Below are 16,445 nucleotides of genomic sequence, written 5' to 3'. Positions count from 1 at the left end.
TGGGCTAGATGACCTTCCAGCTCTACAATTCTATGATTCTGTGAACATCTGGAAGGCCAGAGGTGAGCTACCTGTGATGCAACAGATGTTGTGGGTTGCCCACTGTATGCGAAAGCTTATTCTTCTCAGTCGTGAAAAGTGAGGAGAGGGTGAGCACACAGGGCCGTGGCACCCCAAAACTTGGTTGTGTGATTCTACCAGGGAAACCACAGCTTGCTGCTAAGTCTGAACCAGGCCAAAGACTCCATCTATGGCTGCTCTGAGAGCGGGAAACGTAATAGGAATTAGAAGGGCCCCACACTGCAAAAGGGACGCGGGTGGCGCTGTGCGTTAAACCACACAGCCTAGGACTTGCTGATCAGGTCAGCGGTTCGAATCCCCGCAACGGGGTGAGCTCCCGTTGTTCAGTCCCTGCTCCTGCCAACCTAGCAGTTCGAAAGCACACCAGTGCAAGTAGATAAATAGGTACCACTCCGGCAGGAAGGTAAACGGTGTTTACGTGCACTGCTCTGGTTCGCCAGAAGCAGCTTAGTCATGCTGGCCACATGACCTGGAAGCTGTACGCCGACTCCCTCGGCCAGTAAAGCGAGATGAGCACTGCAACCCCAGAGTCGGCCACGACTGGACCTAATGGTCAGGGGTCCCTTTACCTTTACACTGCAAAAACTACCTACCCTCACCCACTCCCACTGGGTTTGCTAGCAAAACCAGGTGCTGTGGCAGGAAGGGACCCCCACACCTGACGAAACAACGCCACAAGCCAGGCGACAAATCTCTCCGCACATCTGGCTTTCCACCAGCCCAACATGCAAGGACTCTCCCTCCCGTCTCTTCCCCAGATGTCATTTTGCTCAGGGGGGACAAAAAGTTGGCAAGAGAATGAAAACGAGAGGGACAGCTGCTTCCAGAATGGGATCTAAAGTTCTCGGCAGTGGGATAGAGAGAAGGGGCCTCCTTGAAGTCTACACTGAGGACTTAATTACTGTTAATTTAAAAAAAAACAAAAGCCTTTTGCAGAAAGGAAACAGCCATTGCAGGCATCTGGAGCAGCTGGGAGACAAAGTGCTGTGGGAGAAGTGAAAGGGGGAGAAGCAGGCACTTGCGCATGGATTAAGGCTCACAGAGGGAACCCCAAAACAGGGGTGGCCAAGGTGGTGCCCTCGGCGCGTTTATTTTATCGATCCCAGTGTGAAAGCATCTTAGCCAGGGGGTTTGGCACCAGGAGTTTCGTGTATACAGGAAAACTGTGCACATCCGACCCCTTAGCTAGCGGGAGAAGCCAGGGATTCTCGTGGGGATTCATGCGCCGTTGTGAAATCTCACGAGAGCATCCCAGAGCCAGCGCATTGAGAAGGCCTTGAGCCCCACCCTGAAGCAAGGCTCCCAGCCTCTCCATTTTGAAGCTTTCTGCACGACACAAACCTCCTGATCTGCCATGTCTCTGCACCCTCCTACCCCTAAACAGGGCCGCCTTCAGTTGTCTTTTATAAGTAAAATAGTTCTTTATTGCCCCTGCTTCAAGAGTTACAAAGAACTGGATGCTCTCCGTCTCCTGACAATTTGCTAGCCAAAGCAGAAGAAGGAAGCAGGGGAAGTCCTGGTAAATTGGTGCTAATTTGGGTAAGCTCTGAGTCAACAGCAACTAAGCCACCAACTCTAGCAGGCTGAAAATCTTGCCTGATCCCCTTTGCTTGGACGGCTTCCAAGCGCCAAGGGCAAAAGCAAATTAAACCAGTAATTCCCTGAGCTACGAAAAGGACTTGCTAATTTCAATATGCTATCATCAAGGCAGGATCTGGACACATAGGGTTTATATATAGCTCGCCCTTCCTGGAAAGAGCATTGTTGGGAGAGGGGGTCCCCTCTGGGAACCTGGAAGGATCTCAGTTATAGGGGCCAAAGAATAAAGTCGAGAGAGAGAGAGAAAACCTCTTGCAGAAAGTTCATCAGAAACACAAGGTGCAATGCTCAACACAGAAGAGTTTTGCATTCAGAAGAACTCAGCGTTTTGCTGCTGCTAGGTTTGTGGGGTTTAAAAAGCGCAACAATGGAAAAAGTTAGTAATACTGTTAACAAATGAGATAACAAATGGATAAGCTGAAAGAAAAAGGGATTGACATTGGGAACTAGAAAGCGGTGGGAAGTCTAGGGCTTCTGAGAATCCTAAATGTGATGGTGAACAATATGTGTAAATTGAAATATCTTATGTAAAACTCAATTTTTATTTTTAAAGCATGTTCCTAGTCCTCACTAACACTACTACTACTAATAAATTTGTATTTATACCCTGCCCTTCCCGGTTCAGAAAACCGGGCGGCTAACGACAAATTTAAAACACTTAATTGTAGAAACAGCATAAAACACAATATAAAAACATGAATAACAATTAAATTCAAAATCAATTTAGTGGGGAAATCCATCCAATAAACATCAGATGATCACCAGGGCTAGCTGGCTGAATTAGTCCTACTTGGGCCAGCGAGGAGACCAGGGGAGAATTAGCTGTGGGGTCTCAGAGCGGGTGATCTTCATAAAAGGGGAGGGGGAGGGAAGTGAAGGGAAATAAATAAATAAATACTGCACAGATAGGGACGACAGCATACAGGCAGGGTTTCTGGTAGGGGAGGGACCATGATGGGACTATGTGTGGAAGTAAGAGCTGGACCATAAAGAAGGCTGATTGCCAAAGAATTGATGCTTTTGAATTCTGGTGCTGGAGGAGACTCTTGAAAGTCCCATGAACTGCAGAAGATCAAACCTCTCCATTCTGAAGGAAAGCAGCCCTGAGTGCTCACTGGAAGGACAGATCGTGAAGCTGAGGCTCCAAGACTTTGGCCACCTCATGAGAAGAGAAGACTCCCTGGAAAAGACCCTGATGTTGGGAAAGATGGAGGGCACAAGGAGAAGGGAACGATGGAGGACGAGGTGGTTGGACAGTGTTCTGGAAGCTACCAGCATGAGTTTGACCAAACTGCGGGAGGCAGTGGAAGACAGGAGTGCCTGGTGTGCTCTGGTCCAGGGGGTCACGAAGAGGCGGACACGACTAAACGACTAAACAACAACATGATGGGAGCACCAACATGCAGTCCCACCTCTTGACTCCAGATGCAAAAACAGGCGCCTAGCCTACTAGTAAGGTAAAAGGTAAAGGAACCCCTAACCATTAGGTCCAGTCGTGGCCGACTCTGGGGTTGCGGCGCTCATCTCGCTTTAGTGGCCGAGGGGGCCGGTGTACAGCTTCCGGGTCATGTGGCCAACATGACTAAGCCACTTCTGGTGAACCAGAGCAGCACACGGAAACACAGTTTACCTTCCCGCCGGAGCGGTACCTATTTATCTATTTATCTACTTTGATGTGCTTTCGAACTGCCAGGTTGGCAGGAGCAGGGACCGAGCAACGGGAGCTCACCTCGTCGCAGGGATTCGAACCGCCGACCTTCTGATCGGCAAGCCCTAGGGTCAGTGGTTTAACCCACAGCGCCACCCGCACACCAACTAGTAGTGCATGTGAAATGGATCTAGGGGTCTCAGTGGACCATAAGCATGACGTAAGTCAACAGTGCGCTCTTACCTTCACCAAGAAACTGCCATCTTTCTCCTGGGTGACCATGACCACGGAGTCGTGGAGCTTCTCGTCAAAGTGCACATGGCTGGAAGTCCCCTCTGCCGGTTGAGGCGGGGCGAAGCGGACACCTCCCACTTTGGACTTGGTGCCTAGAGGAGACACATCAAAGCCAATGAGGGATCAGGTGCCAATTTCAGGAAGAGGAATCCACTAGCAACGTTAGACAGAAGTTGGAGCTGCTGATTTGCAGCTGGCTTGGTCTGGTGAACACAGGATCAGGCCCACCTAACCCAGCATCCTGTTCTCGCAGTGGATAACCAGATGCCCCAATAGGATTGTACAACAATAAGTAACCAAAGAATTAAACCCCTGTGTTGCAAATCGTTCAGTCCAGACACTGAGGTCCAGTGCCGAGGGCCTTCTCGGTGGTGGCGCCTGCCCTGTGGAACACCCTCCCACCAGATGTCAAGGAAACAAACAACTACCTGACTTTTAGAAGACATCTGAAGGCAGCCCTCTTTAGGGAAGCTTTTAATGTTTGATGCATTACGGTATTTTAATATTTTGTTGGAAGCCACCCAGAGTGGCTGGGGAAGCCCAGCCAGATGGGTGGGGTATAAATAATAAATTATTATTATTTGTATAATATTGGCAAGTTTGATCTGCCCGGCATTCAGGCTTGGTTGAGAAAACCAGATTTGGCTTTGCACTGAAAGCCACACCAGGCTCCTTCTCCTCCTCTTCAGCATCTGGTCTTGTAGCCAAGCAAGGAAAGCGGTATAAATAAATTATTATTATTATTATTATTATTATTATTAGTCGTTTGGGTGGGTGGAAGGGAAGAGAGGCTTGCACAAAAGACACCAAGGAGCTGAGGTTATAGAGGCTTTCACCACAATGCCGGCATGCCATCAACACTAGCAAAACAACAACCTATGGTCACGTAAAGCACACTCAATAAACACACGAGACGTAACGGCTGTGTTCTTTAGATAAATAAGGTATACTATTCATAGTATCAAATTATAAATTTCAATGGAAGTAATTCATAAAGTTCAACAAACGAAGAAGAAGACCCAGTGGATCAGATCATTTCTTAGTCAGGTCCATCTGTATAATGGTGCCTATTCCATCTGCCTGTCCAAAAAGCCCACATGAAAGGTTGTTACAGTTCCACAAAATCCTTACACAGAGTCTAGACAAGGATTTCCAGAATATTGGCCTTGTTTCGCCGTCCTGGGCTTCATCAGTACTTAAAGCTCTAAGTAATGCTGTTGTTGTTTAGTCGTTTAGTCGTGTCCGACTCTTCATGACCCCCTGGACCAGAGCACGCCAGGCCCTCCTGTCTTCCACCAGTTTGGTCAAACTCATGCTGGTAGCTTCGAGAACACTGTCCCACCACCTCATCCTCCGTCGTCCCCTTCTCCTTGTGCCCTTCCCAACATCAGGGTCTTTTCCAGGGAGCCTTCTCTTCTCATGAGGTGGCCAAAGTCTTGGAGCCTCAGCTTCAGGATCTGTCCTTCCAGTGAGCACTCAGGGCTCATTTCCTTCAGAATGGAGAGGTTTGATCTTCTTGCAGTCCATGGGACTCTCAAAGTCTCCTCCAGCACCATAATTCAAAAGAATCAATTCTTCGGCGATCAGCCTTCTTGATGGTCCAGCTCTCACTTCCATACATCACTACTGGGAAAACCATAGCTTTAACTATACGGACCTTTGTTGGCAAGGTGATGTCTCTGCTTTTTAAGATGCTGTCTAGGGCTTCCTGGTTACTGACCGTATTAAAGATATTTGATTTGATGCTGTCTAGGTTTGTCATTGCTTTTCTCCCAAGAAGCGGGCGTCTTTTAATTTAATGACTGCAGTCACCATCTGCAGTGATTATTTATTTGTAATGCAAATAAATACAATATCATGATCTCACACATTTTACAGCAAAAGTAATATAAAACCATAAACAACCTTATGCATGATCTGACTAGAGAATGATCTGATCCACACTGGGTCTTCTGCTTTGCTCGTATGTTGAACTTTATGAGTTACTTCCGTTGAAATTTATAATTTGATACTATGAATAGTATACCTTATTTATCTAAGAACACAGCCAGTTTCGTCTTGTGCGTTTAATGGGCTTGCTATCAACAGGCAACAGCTGCAGCTCTCAGAGACAACAATGCACCAAATGGCAGAGATAAGTTTGGTGCTCAGGAGACGGTGAAAAGGGTGCACAGTTTGACTGATGAGCAGAGGCGTGTCAAGTGGAAAAGATCCAGCTCTTCCTTTTGCAGAGGGTTTCTGCCAAGGAAACTTATTTATAAATGTTTCCAGGGAGCCCGCTTTGGATAAGCGCCTTCACTATGAAGAAGACAAAGACAACGACAAAGAAGAGGACAAAGACAGAGAAGAAGACAAAGAGACAAAGGAAGAAGACAAAAACACTTTCTAATGGAACAAATTATATTTTTAAAATATGTTTATTTTGAAGATGCACATTTTAAAAGGCCTGCCTGGCGTCTTTCGTTTCCACAGCTGAGAACCGACAATAAACCGTTAGCCTAGGTCCTAAACTGTGTTACCCAGCCTGATCGCCTCTACAGCCAAACCTGTTAAGATTCCCCCATCCCCCAAACCAATCTAGCAAGCAGCACTCTCAGCCCGTATCAGCCCATCACGCAGTTATTTTCTTTAAAAAATGAGGAAAAGTTCAGAGTGATGGGTCACTGCGTATCTGATGGACGGAAAACATGATATTGGGCAGGTGCTTAAAAAACAGAAGGTCAGGGACACGAGCCCCAACAAGCTCAGACCAGGTGGTGGTGCCGATAGCTGGAGGGAGAGGGCTGCACAGCTGTGGCCGAGTCCTCTCCACTCCCAGGGTGGGGTTCAGCATTAGCAGAGCAATGAGCCCAGCCACCTGGAAGCAACCTTTCCATCAGGCCACACCAAAGGCAGAGCCCAGCTGCCCTTGGCTCTCCTGCATCTGATCCCAAGCAACAGCAATTCCATCAGGCTCCCCTAAACTGTTTCCAACCTAGCTGCTCACTGCAAGAGCTCTGTAACCTGAAGCACCGGTACCCTAAATATGCTCTTTCCCCCATTCTCCTCCCTCCTTGTTGCCTTTTCCTTTTATGCTGTGTCTGTTCAACGGCAGGAACAGGGGCAGACCTGTTTTTCACCGAGATGAAATCCCCTTTCAGGTTTCTCCATGCCGTGAACCATATCATCAACTCCTGTCATATCCCCAAGGATGTGCTCCTGGCTTCTGGCACCAGGCCCAACTCTGTGACACAAAAATGTCTGCAAAAGTGGCACGGAGGATGGCAACACCGTGGGGGAATCCCTTTGCAGACAACTGCCGTGCCTGAAGACAGACCGTCAGGTCGTGCATCTGTAGCAGTGACCAGAGGAGAAATGACCACTGGAAGGAGCACAGAGAGAAGAAACGCCTTGGTTATGGTTACCAGATTTTTTTCAATGAATCCGGGGACACTTTTTTTTTTTTGAAGCTGAGTAGCAACAGAGCATCAGTAGTGGGGATGGTGAGGTGCAAATCCTTTCTTTTGCACAGAGTTTTTAAAAATCACCGTGCACCCATGACTCCTGAGCCTTCCCCGATCTCCTTCCCCCTTCCCCCTTTGTTCTGACAGATCGGGGGAGGCTTGGGAGTCCCGGGCGGGCAGCCGTTGCCCAGGAGCGGTACAAGGTGAGCAGTTTCTCTGCCAGGCAAGGCGCAAAGCCCTTCTTTCGCACCTTGTGAAACATAAATGCGCACAGCTTTTTAAAAACTGGGCAACGGCCGGCCGCTTGCAACTCCCGACCCTCCCCTGATCAGTCAAAGCAAAGGGGGAAGGAAGCAGGAGATCTGTACCGCTGGACGTCCCCGGTTCTCCTTTGGCAGCGGCAGCGGCAGCAGCAATCAGCAGCCCGGAGCCAGCCTGGTAGCGCCCTGGCTGGCTTCAGGAGCTGCTCGCTGCCGTGGCGCCCGCCATTTTTTCTTGCCAGAAGTTTCGGCGAGGAAAAATGGCAGGCGCCATGGCAGCAGGCAGCTCCTGGAGCGAGCCAGGGCCAACTGCGCTACCAGGCTGGCTTCGAGCTGCTGAGACTGCCACTGCCACAGGGGACAGATTTGCAAATCTGGGGACATTCCAGAGATGCAATTTGTCCAGGGACAGATTTGCAAATCCGGGGACTGTCCCCGGGAACCGGGGACATCTGGTAACCCTAGCCTTGGTGCATCTGCAGCAGCACAACCAGATGCCTTCATCTGCTCCGGCTGCAACAAAACATGTCTCTCCCCTGTTGGTCTCTGCGGCCACAGCAGGCGCTGCAACTCTCCAACTGATTGACCTCACCCCCAAAGGAGCCCTCCTGCTTTGTCTCTCAAGATAGATGCCAACAATATCATGTGGCCTCTTACCTTTTCTCTAACCCAGTGTTTCCCAAACTCAGGTCTCCAGCTAATTTTTGGACTACAACTCCCATCATCCCTGGATACAGGACCAGTGGTCGGGAATGATGGGAATTGTAGTTCTGAAACAGCTGGAGACCCAAGTTGGGGAAACCCTGCTCTAAACTAAAAAGGCCCTAGAAGAGGCTGCCGGTTCAGTAGATACATGACACAGCAGTCATTTATTTCAGGAGCCAAATGCTTCCTCTTCCTTGCTCATTGTATTCAGAAATGCAGACAGTTTAGAAGCGAAGCAATTCACGATTGACTGCACTTACTATAATCCCATCCTTCTTCTGCAAGGAGCTCATCCAAGGTTCCCCCCCCCCCATAATTTAATAATAATAATTTCTATTAATTGTACTCCGACTATCTGAGCAGGTTGCCCCAGCGACTCTGTGCAGCTTCCAACATATATATAAAAACATCATCAAACATCAAACCTTAAAAAGCTTCCCTATACAGGGCTGCCTTCAGAGGTCTTCTAAAAGGTATATAGCTACTCATCTCCTTGACATCTGATGGGAGGGTGTCCAAGGTGGGTGCCACCACTGAGAAGGCCCTGTGCCTGGTTTAATCCCAACAATGCTGTAAAGTAGGTTAAGCTGCAAGGCAGTGGACTGGCAGTGAGAGTCATGGCTGAGCCAGGATCTGAACCCTGGTCTCCCGGGTCCTAGTTTTAACCACTACTCCAGCCTACTCACGACAGCAAGCAAGGACGTGAACCTGGATCTCCCAGCTGGCTGTTTACTACTACACCTTTCTCTCCTAACCTCGTATTAATGTCTGAGTAAGCAAAGGATTCCTGACTTCCCGGTTGTTCAGCAATTGCAACAGAAATGACTCACCCACTGACAGTATATCATAGCTGGAATGAAGAAAATTGGGGGAAAGAACAGACCACGTTTATGGGGGGGGTGAGGGCTGGGCTCCATTCAGTTCTGGTACTCAAAATTACTCCTTTGCTGAAAATTATTGAACCCTAAGCATACGTCTTTCTATACCAGACGCCAGTTGGTGGATTTCAGGGTCCCAATAAGATACAGTGCTATAAAAAAGCATAATCTGCAATGGCTGAAGTCCCATCTGGTGCTGATGAGTTTACAATTATGCCCCAAGCAAGGCGACTAGCTTCTAGGAGGCTTTCCTCCTCCTGTCCAGGAAGGTTTTCCGCGTCCCCCTCCCAGGTCAAAGTACATGGACTTGCCTTTCCAGAAACTCCTGTCCAACAAAGGAGGAGGAGGAAAGAGGAGGGTGGGTGGCACATTCCAAATTCTGCCCATCAGCCATGGATCAGCCGCTGAGGCTGCAATCATGGAACTGTAGAGTTGGACGGGAACCCCAGCAGTCATCTATCCCAACCCCCCTGCAATGCAATCCTACGTGAACCTCCCTCTGCCCCACTGAACTCAAGAAGCCCTCAAGAAGAGACAAGGAGATACAGTGGTACCTTGGTTCCCGAACAGCTTAGCTGTTGAACAAACCCGCTCCCGAACACCGAAAACCCAGAAGTGTGTGTTCCGGTTTCCAAATGTTTTTCGGAAGCTGAACGTCTGACACGACAGGAAGCTCCTGCAGCCAATCGGAAGCTGCGCCTTAGTTTTTGAATGGTTTCAGGCGTCTTCCTGAATGGATTAAGTTCAAGAACCAAGGTACCACTGTACGTAACTGTGTTGTCAATAAGGCCAAATAATGGAGGTTGAGGCCACTGGGAGTTGGGGGAGAAAAGGGTTGTTAACGCAGAGAGGTTTCGGCAGTGGAAGGCAGGAGAAATAGAAGCACCGATTCTTAGGAGACTCCAGACGTCTGCTAATATTTTTTTTGCAAGAAAAGGCAGGCGTGCCTTGCAAAGGGGCAGAGCTGGTCTGTTGAGGCATCTGTTCACTGAGTTTGTAAGCGCGTAAGAATGTGAGAAGGGTCTGCTGGATGAGGCCAATGGCCCGTCTAGTCCAGCATGCTGTTCTCACAATGGCCAGCCAGGAAACCAGTAAGCAGGATTCGTGCACAAGAGCTATTCTCCCCTCCTGTGGCTTCTAGCATCTGGGATTCAGAAGCATTGCAGCCTCTGACTGTGGAGCTATTTTATATCTATCATGGCTAGTAGCCATCGACAGCTGTCTCCTCCTCTAGGAATCTCTCTACTCATCTTTTAAGGCCATCCAGGTTGGGGCCAGCACCACCTGCTGGTGCACTGAGCGCCATAGTTTCACCATACGTTGCATGCAGAAGCATTCCTTTCTTCCAAGGAGCTGAGGGGCTATCCAGTCTTAGACCCCCAACGACCTTGCAAGGAAGGCAAGCCTGAGACGCAGCCCTCTGTCTGCCAAGCCAGAGCCAGTAGCGATTTGAACCCGTCCCCAGTTCAGGCAGTCACAGCGCTGCCCTCTGCACCAAACTGACTCAAACCCCTTTCATTCTGGTTTTTGCTGCGGCATGCGGATTTTCCTCGCCGGAGACGTTCTGAACCGATTTGCATCCGCTTTCTGAAACGGATTATTAAAGGGGTGCAAGGACTGAATACAAAACACAGAAAGGCAGAAATGGAGCAAAAGATTTGAGCAACTCTGCCAGGTATTTCAGCCAGCTCCGTTCTGTATGTTCTGGACACAACAGCCGCCTTGCCCAAGGACAGCTCTACTGCCCTTTGATGGGCACGAGGTTCATTTGCAAAGAATGTTCTTCCCTCATCTTTCCTACCTCCAGGTGCAGTGATGGATGTTCGTTTGGACATATCACAACCAAAAAGGCTCAAGACAGAATTCGTGCGACGTCGGCACAGCACAGCCTTTGCATAGCACAACCTGAAGCAATGCCATGGTTTTGGACTACAGTGGTACCTCAGGTTACAGACGCTTCAGGTTACATATGCTTCAGGTTACAGATTCCGCTAACCCAGAAATAGTGCTTCAGGTTAAGAACTTTGCTTCAGGATGAGAACAGAAATCGTGCAGCAGCGGTGCGGCAGCAGCGGGAGGCCCCATTAGCTAAAGTGGTGCTTCAGGTTAAGAACAGTTTCAGGTTAAGAATGGACCTCTGGAACGAATTAAGTACTTAACCTGAGGTACCACTAGACGACTCCCAGAAGCCCCAGCCAGCACAGCAGTCGTAGTCCAAAAGCTCCGGAGGGCACTGGGTTAGTGTGGGCAGGAATTTCGTCCAGCCCAGGACCACCGCAGCCTCCCCAAACTTGCAAAAGGGAACGCGTAATATTTCAAGCGCAATCCTGATCATTTGTGCTCAGACTGCTCTGCATCGTCTCTGCGGCCCATGCAACCCTGCAAGGTAGGCCTGTGCTGGCTGAAGCTGATGGGAGCTGGGATCCAAAAGAGTTGGAGGGCACCAGGTTGGCGAACGCTGTGCTAGCAACCCTCCAGGTTGCAGGCTGAGAGACTGCAGCTGCCTGGGCTCGGCCTGATCCACCAGGGAAGCTCTGGCATTCAAACTAAGAGCAAGGAACCCTGCACTCGAGGAACATGCCCGACGGAAGGGCCAAAGCAGCCCAAGACCACCCAGGATGCTCAGGTCGCCGTGGCAACGGGCATCCAGCCCCACTCGGGTACCACACACCGGCCACTCACCCTTGTTTGCAGTCGCCATTTGACCCAGGGAGAAGTTCCTCCGGCTTGCTCTGCGTCGAACTTCGGCCAGCCCTGTCAGCGAGGGGCCATGCTCCGAGGGGGTGCAGCGGGCTGCCTCTGAAGACCAAGAGGGGGTGCACAAAGGGGAGCAGGAGAGGGGAAGAAGACAGGCAGGTTGAGCCACAGTTAAGAGACTTCTCTCTCCCCGACAAAAGATCTTGCACAGGGTAGGGAACCGCCTTGCCCAAACAGTTCTCCGAAGCGTTCCCTCTGGGTCCTAAGGGCTGACATGTCCAAGCCCATACCAACAATTTTCTTCATGGGGGGGGTGAAGAGGAGGAGGAGTGGGCAAGCAGGCTAAGCATTCTTAGGGAAGTGAACCGTCAACCCCAATTGCAGATTCCGTGACCCACAGGCAAAAAGACAAAATGAGCTCAGGACAAAAGCTAACACACCCCTATAGCCACCCCCAACCCCAGGAATTGCAGAGTTTTCCACAAGCAAATATCCAGAAGGCCAGTTTGCAGGAATTGGACCTTGACTATAGCATAAGGTTACCATACGTCCCCATTTCCCGGGGGACAGTCCCCGGATTTACAAGTCAGTCCCCATACAAAATCCATCGGAGTTGAAAAGTGTCCCCGGATTCATTGAAAAAAATCTGGGAAGCTTACTATAGCAGCGTCGGCCTTTGGAACTCCCTGCCACTGCATATTGAGGTAGGTAACAACTCTACCATTTCCTTTGCAAACTCTTCCTCCCTTTTTCTTTTTGCAAGACTTTTAAAGGCTTGGAAGTTTCTAATCCCATCCAGTTTCCCTCCACTGGGACTGAAATTGTTTGTTTGTTTGTTTGTTTTGCAAAGCTTTACTGTTGATTTTTAAAATTATTATTCTTAATAACAAACGTATGTTTTCGTGGGAAGCGACTCGTAGGCACCTCCTCTCGATCCCATCAGAAGCAAGGCTGGTGGTGCCACCAGACACAAAATTCCCTCCTCTCAAGAGGTCAGGTTGACCATCACCTCGCTTTTCTTCCACCTTCCTGCTCAGACAAGCCTTTGGGAACTGACATGTAGACCAGGGTCTCCCAAACTTGGGTCTCCAAGTTTCTGGACTACAAATCCCATCACCCCAAGCTAGCAGGTCCGGTGGTAAGGGATGATGGGAACTGTACCCCAAAAATAGCTGGGAAACCTTGGTCTAGACCAAGCTGATCGCTGGGCTTCTTTCAGGGCAAACTGGATTTTAATAGCTGGTTCTAAATTTATTAATCTCATAAAATTTATACACTGCTTGATTGTAAAAAAACAACAACCCTTGAAGCAGTTTACAAAAGACAAAAATCAAGGGGGCAGGAATCCTATTTTGGAACATACAAAAGTTAATATACTGAAACAGATTCACATTACCTCAACTTTCTAAGTCTCTGGGTGGACTTGTCCAAATAATAATAATAATAATAATAATAATAATAATAATAATAATATTTATACCCTGCCCATCTGGCTGGGTTTCCCCAGCCACTCTGGGCGGCTTCCAACAAAACACTAAAATACAATAACCTATTAAACATTAAAAGCTTCCCTAAACAGGGCTGCCTGTTTAGAATGTCTTCATCACAGCACCAAAAATAATACAGTGATGGTGCCCGCTTGATATCAGTAGGCAGGCAGTTCCAAAGTGCCAAATTAAAAGATGGATTTCTTACAAATGCGGAATGAGTATTATGGGGCACCTGTAGCAGGGCCAATTCCTCTGATCGAAGTGGCTGAGTGGGCAGCTGTGAGGTAAGGTAATCTCACAGGTAAATTGCTCCCCAGTTGTTTGGGGCTTTATATGCTAATAAGAGCACTTCGAACTTGGCTTGGTAGCAGATGGGCAGCCGGTACAAATCTGTGAGCACGGGAGTTATATGCTGGCAACACCTCCCTCCTGTCAGCAATTGTGCTGCAGCATTCTGCACCCACTGCAGCTTCTGGGAGAAGCGTGAGAGAAACCCCACACAAATGCGTTTTGACATATTTTAATTATTGCTTTTCAGCTGGTTTGTTCTTACTGCTTCGTATTTTATAATGCCTCTAAGTGCTGTTAGCTGCCTTGCAGGAGTCGTCCGGAAGCTGGCAGAATCTCCTTCCTTGTGGTTTTTGAAAGAGAGGTTGGGTGGCCACCTGTCAGGGATTCTGGAGCGGTGGTCCCCGCGTGGCAGCGGGTTGGGCTAGATGACCGCTGGGGAGCCCCCCCAGCTCTACAATTCTATGAGCTGAACGCCGACATGGGAGAAAGGCAGGCTATAAATACAGTCATACCTCTTGTTACGTTTGGTTCAGGTTGTGTCCCGCAGCAACCCAGAAGTACCAGAAAGGGTTACTTCTGGGTTTCGCGGCTCGCGCATGCGCAGATGCGCAAAATGATGTCACGTGCATGGGCAGAAGCGACAAATCGCACAGACGTTGGGTTGCGTTCCTCTCGGGTTGCGAACGGGGCTCTGGAACGGATCCCGTTCGCAACCAGAGGTACCACTGTAAACAAGAATGATCAAATAAAGGGCATGCGCACAGCTGCCGATTCGAACACTCAGGAATGCCGGCCCGCCACCAGCCCCTGAGCTCATAAACATAAATCTCATTAGCACGCTTTCATTCCCCTATTTCTCCAGAGCCTCTTGAGTCCTGAACAGGTTGTGCAAGATGCCGGCACGCCTGGGACCTTGGTGTCAATTGTGGAGAGAGATGCGCCAGATATAAAAATAGAGCCTGCTTTGAAGTTCTCACCTCCTCCTTGGCTTCTGAACGTATTATCTTACAGAGCCTTTGCATCAACAGCATCCCAGTTCTTAGACCCATTTTTAAAAGAAATGGGAAGGGGCAGGCACACAGAAACACGGGAGCTGCAGTCTTGAGAGCTCAGCAAAAGAAAGAAAGCTATAAAGCGAGACCAAGAAGGCAATGCACCATGCAGCCATTGCCAACCTGGTGCCCCTCAGATGTTCTGGACTTCTTCATGAAACCGCTTCTTCCTGCAGTGCACCATTAAACTATGGAACTCATAGGGATGGCCACCAACCTAGATGGGTTTAAAAATCAAGCAAATTCATGGAGGGCAAGGGCTACTGAGCCGTGTTAGAAACTGAGATATGAAAGCTAGGAGCTTAATGGCACCTTAAGCCCAGGTTATGGGCGCAACAATGAAATGGGCACTTTTAATAACAAGAATGCAAAGCTGAAAATGAATGAACTGCAGCTAAAATATTATGCTCGTTTTTCACTTGGTCTAGTCCAGCTTCCAAGAGACTGCGATATATTCCAACTAAAAAAAACAAAACTGGCAGTTATCAGCCTGTTGTATTGACCAAAGTTGTTGAGCTTTTTGGGGGTAGCGCTGATCAGAGTACCAAAGTTGTTGAGCAATTTTTTATTTTTGATCCCAAGATCGGCCAGGATCGACCAGGGGCACACCCCGCGATTGACCAGTAGATCGTGATCAACCTGTTGGACAGTCCTGGCCTAGACCTTCTCCTGCTCTCTCTTCTCTAGTCTTCAGAGAGCAGCTGGAAGCACGGAGGCAGAAAAAGGTCGTCCTTTCCTTCCACTCTGTAGTTTTAATCTCAAATCTTAGGCCCAGTCCTGCGCCCAGAGCTCAGAAACTGCTTGCACTAATGACATTTCCTGTCGCAAAATGCGCCGAGAACAATGGGAATTACGGACGTTGCCTTTGAGGGCTACTAGACGGGGTAGCTCAGTTGGTAGAGCATGAGACGCTTAATCTCAAGGTTGTGGGTTCAAATCCCGTGTTGGGGAAAAGATGACTGCACCTGCATGTTTGTTGTTTTAAATCAAGTTATATAATACTAATAATTTATTATTTATACCCCACCCATCTGGCTGGGTTTCCCCAGCCACTCTGGGTGGATTCCAACTGAAGATTAAAAACAATACAGTGTCAGACATAAAAAACTTCCCTAAACAGGGCCGCCTTCAGGTGTCTTTTAAAAGTAAAATGGTTGTTTATTGCCTTGACATCTGATGGGAGGGCGTTCCACAGGGCAGGCGCCACCACCGAGAAGGCCCTCTGCCTGGTTCCCTGTAACCTCACTTCTTGCAGTGAGGGAACCGCCAGAAGGCCCTCGGTGCTGGACCTCAGTGTCTGGGCTGAACGATGGGGGTGGAGATGCTCCTTCAGGTATACTGGGCCGAGGCCGTTTAGGGTTTTAGAGGTCAGCACCAACACTTGTGCTCGGAAACATCCTGGGAGCCAATGTAGGTCTTGCAGGACCGGTGTTATGTGGTCCCAGCAGCCACTCCCAGTCACCAGTCGAGCTGCCGCATTCTGGATTAGTTGTAGTTTCCAGGTCACCTTCAAAGGTAGTCCCACATAGAGCGCATTGCAGTAGTCCAAGCAGGAGATAACCAGAGCATGCACCACTCTGGCGAGACAGTCTGCGGGCAGGGAGGGTCTCATCCTGTGTACCAGATGGAGCTGGGAGACAGCTGCCCTGGACACAGAATTGACCTGCGCCTCCATGGACAGCTGTGAGTTCAAAATGACTCCCTGCTGTGGACAAGAATCGTATGCAGATCTGCTGCAAATCACCCAGAGATCCACCAGCAGATCCCAGCCTACCCTGAGCCCATTCTCGGTCCAGGGGCACCTGGAGAGGGAGCCCTGAACACACTCCAATCCAGATCCCATGGTCCGCTCCAGCGATTTGGCAGAACCATCAGGCTCTGGGCCAACTTCTCCCCCAGCCTGGGACCATCTGGTTCTGCTCATCCTCCAGAGGAGGAGATGTCCTTTTAAAGCACGTCAGGCCAAAAAGTCATTCGGAGCTGAATTGGGAAGCAACTTCCAGATGG

The 16,445-nt window shown here is 49.2% G+C and overlaps 1 protein-coding gene across 2 annotated transcripts in view; it reads right to left on the bottom strand.

Annotated features, from left to right (window-relative positions):
* The window catches only part of ADISSP (adipose secreted signaling protein), a 72,318-nt gene that overhangs the window by 31,323 nt on the left and 24,550 nt on the right, over positions 1 to 16,445 (bottom strand). For both annotated transcript variants that reach the window (XM_053402204.1, XM_053402205.1), the window contains exons 2-3: positions 11,591 to 11,707; positions 3,572 to 3,714 (exon numbers count right to left, since the gene is read on the bottom strand). In XM_053402204.1, the coding sequence (XP_053258179.1) occupies positions 3,572 to 3,714; positions 11,591 to 11,609 (162 nt within the window). In that variant the 5' untranslated portion in view covers positions 11,610 to 11,707. The remainder of the gene's footprint in view (positions 1 to 3,571; positions 3,715 to 11,590; positions 11,708 to 16,445) is intronic.

This window comes from Podarcis raffonei, chromosome 9 (genome assembly GCF_027172205.1).
Source record: "Podarcis raffonei isolate rPodRaf1 chromosome 9, rPodRaf1.pri, whole genome shotgun sequence".
In the NCBI taxonomy this organism is placed as follows: Eukaryota; Metazoa; Chordata; class Lepidosauria; order Squamata; family Lacertidae; genus Podarcis; species Podarcis raffonei.
Note: the sequence above shows the minus strand (reverse complement) of the source record. Positions and strands in the feature narration are given on the sequence as shown.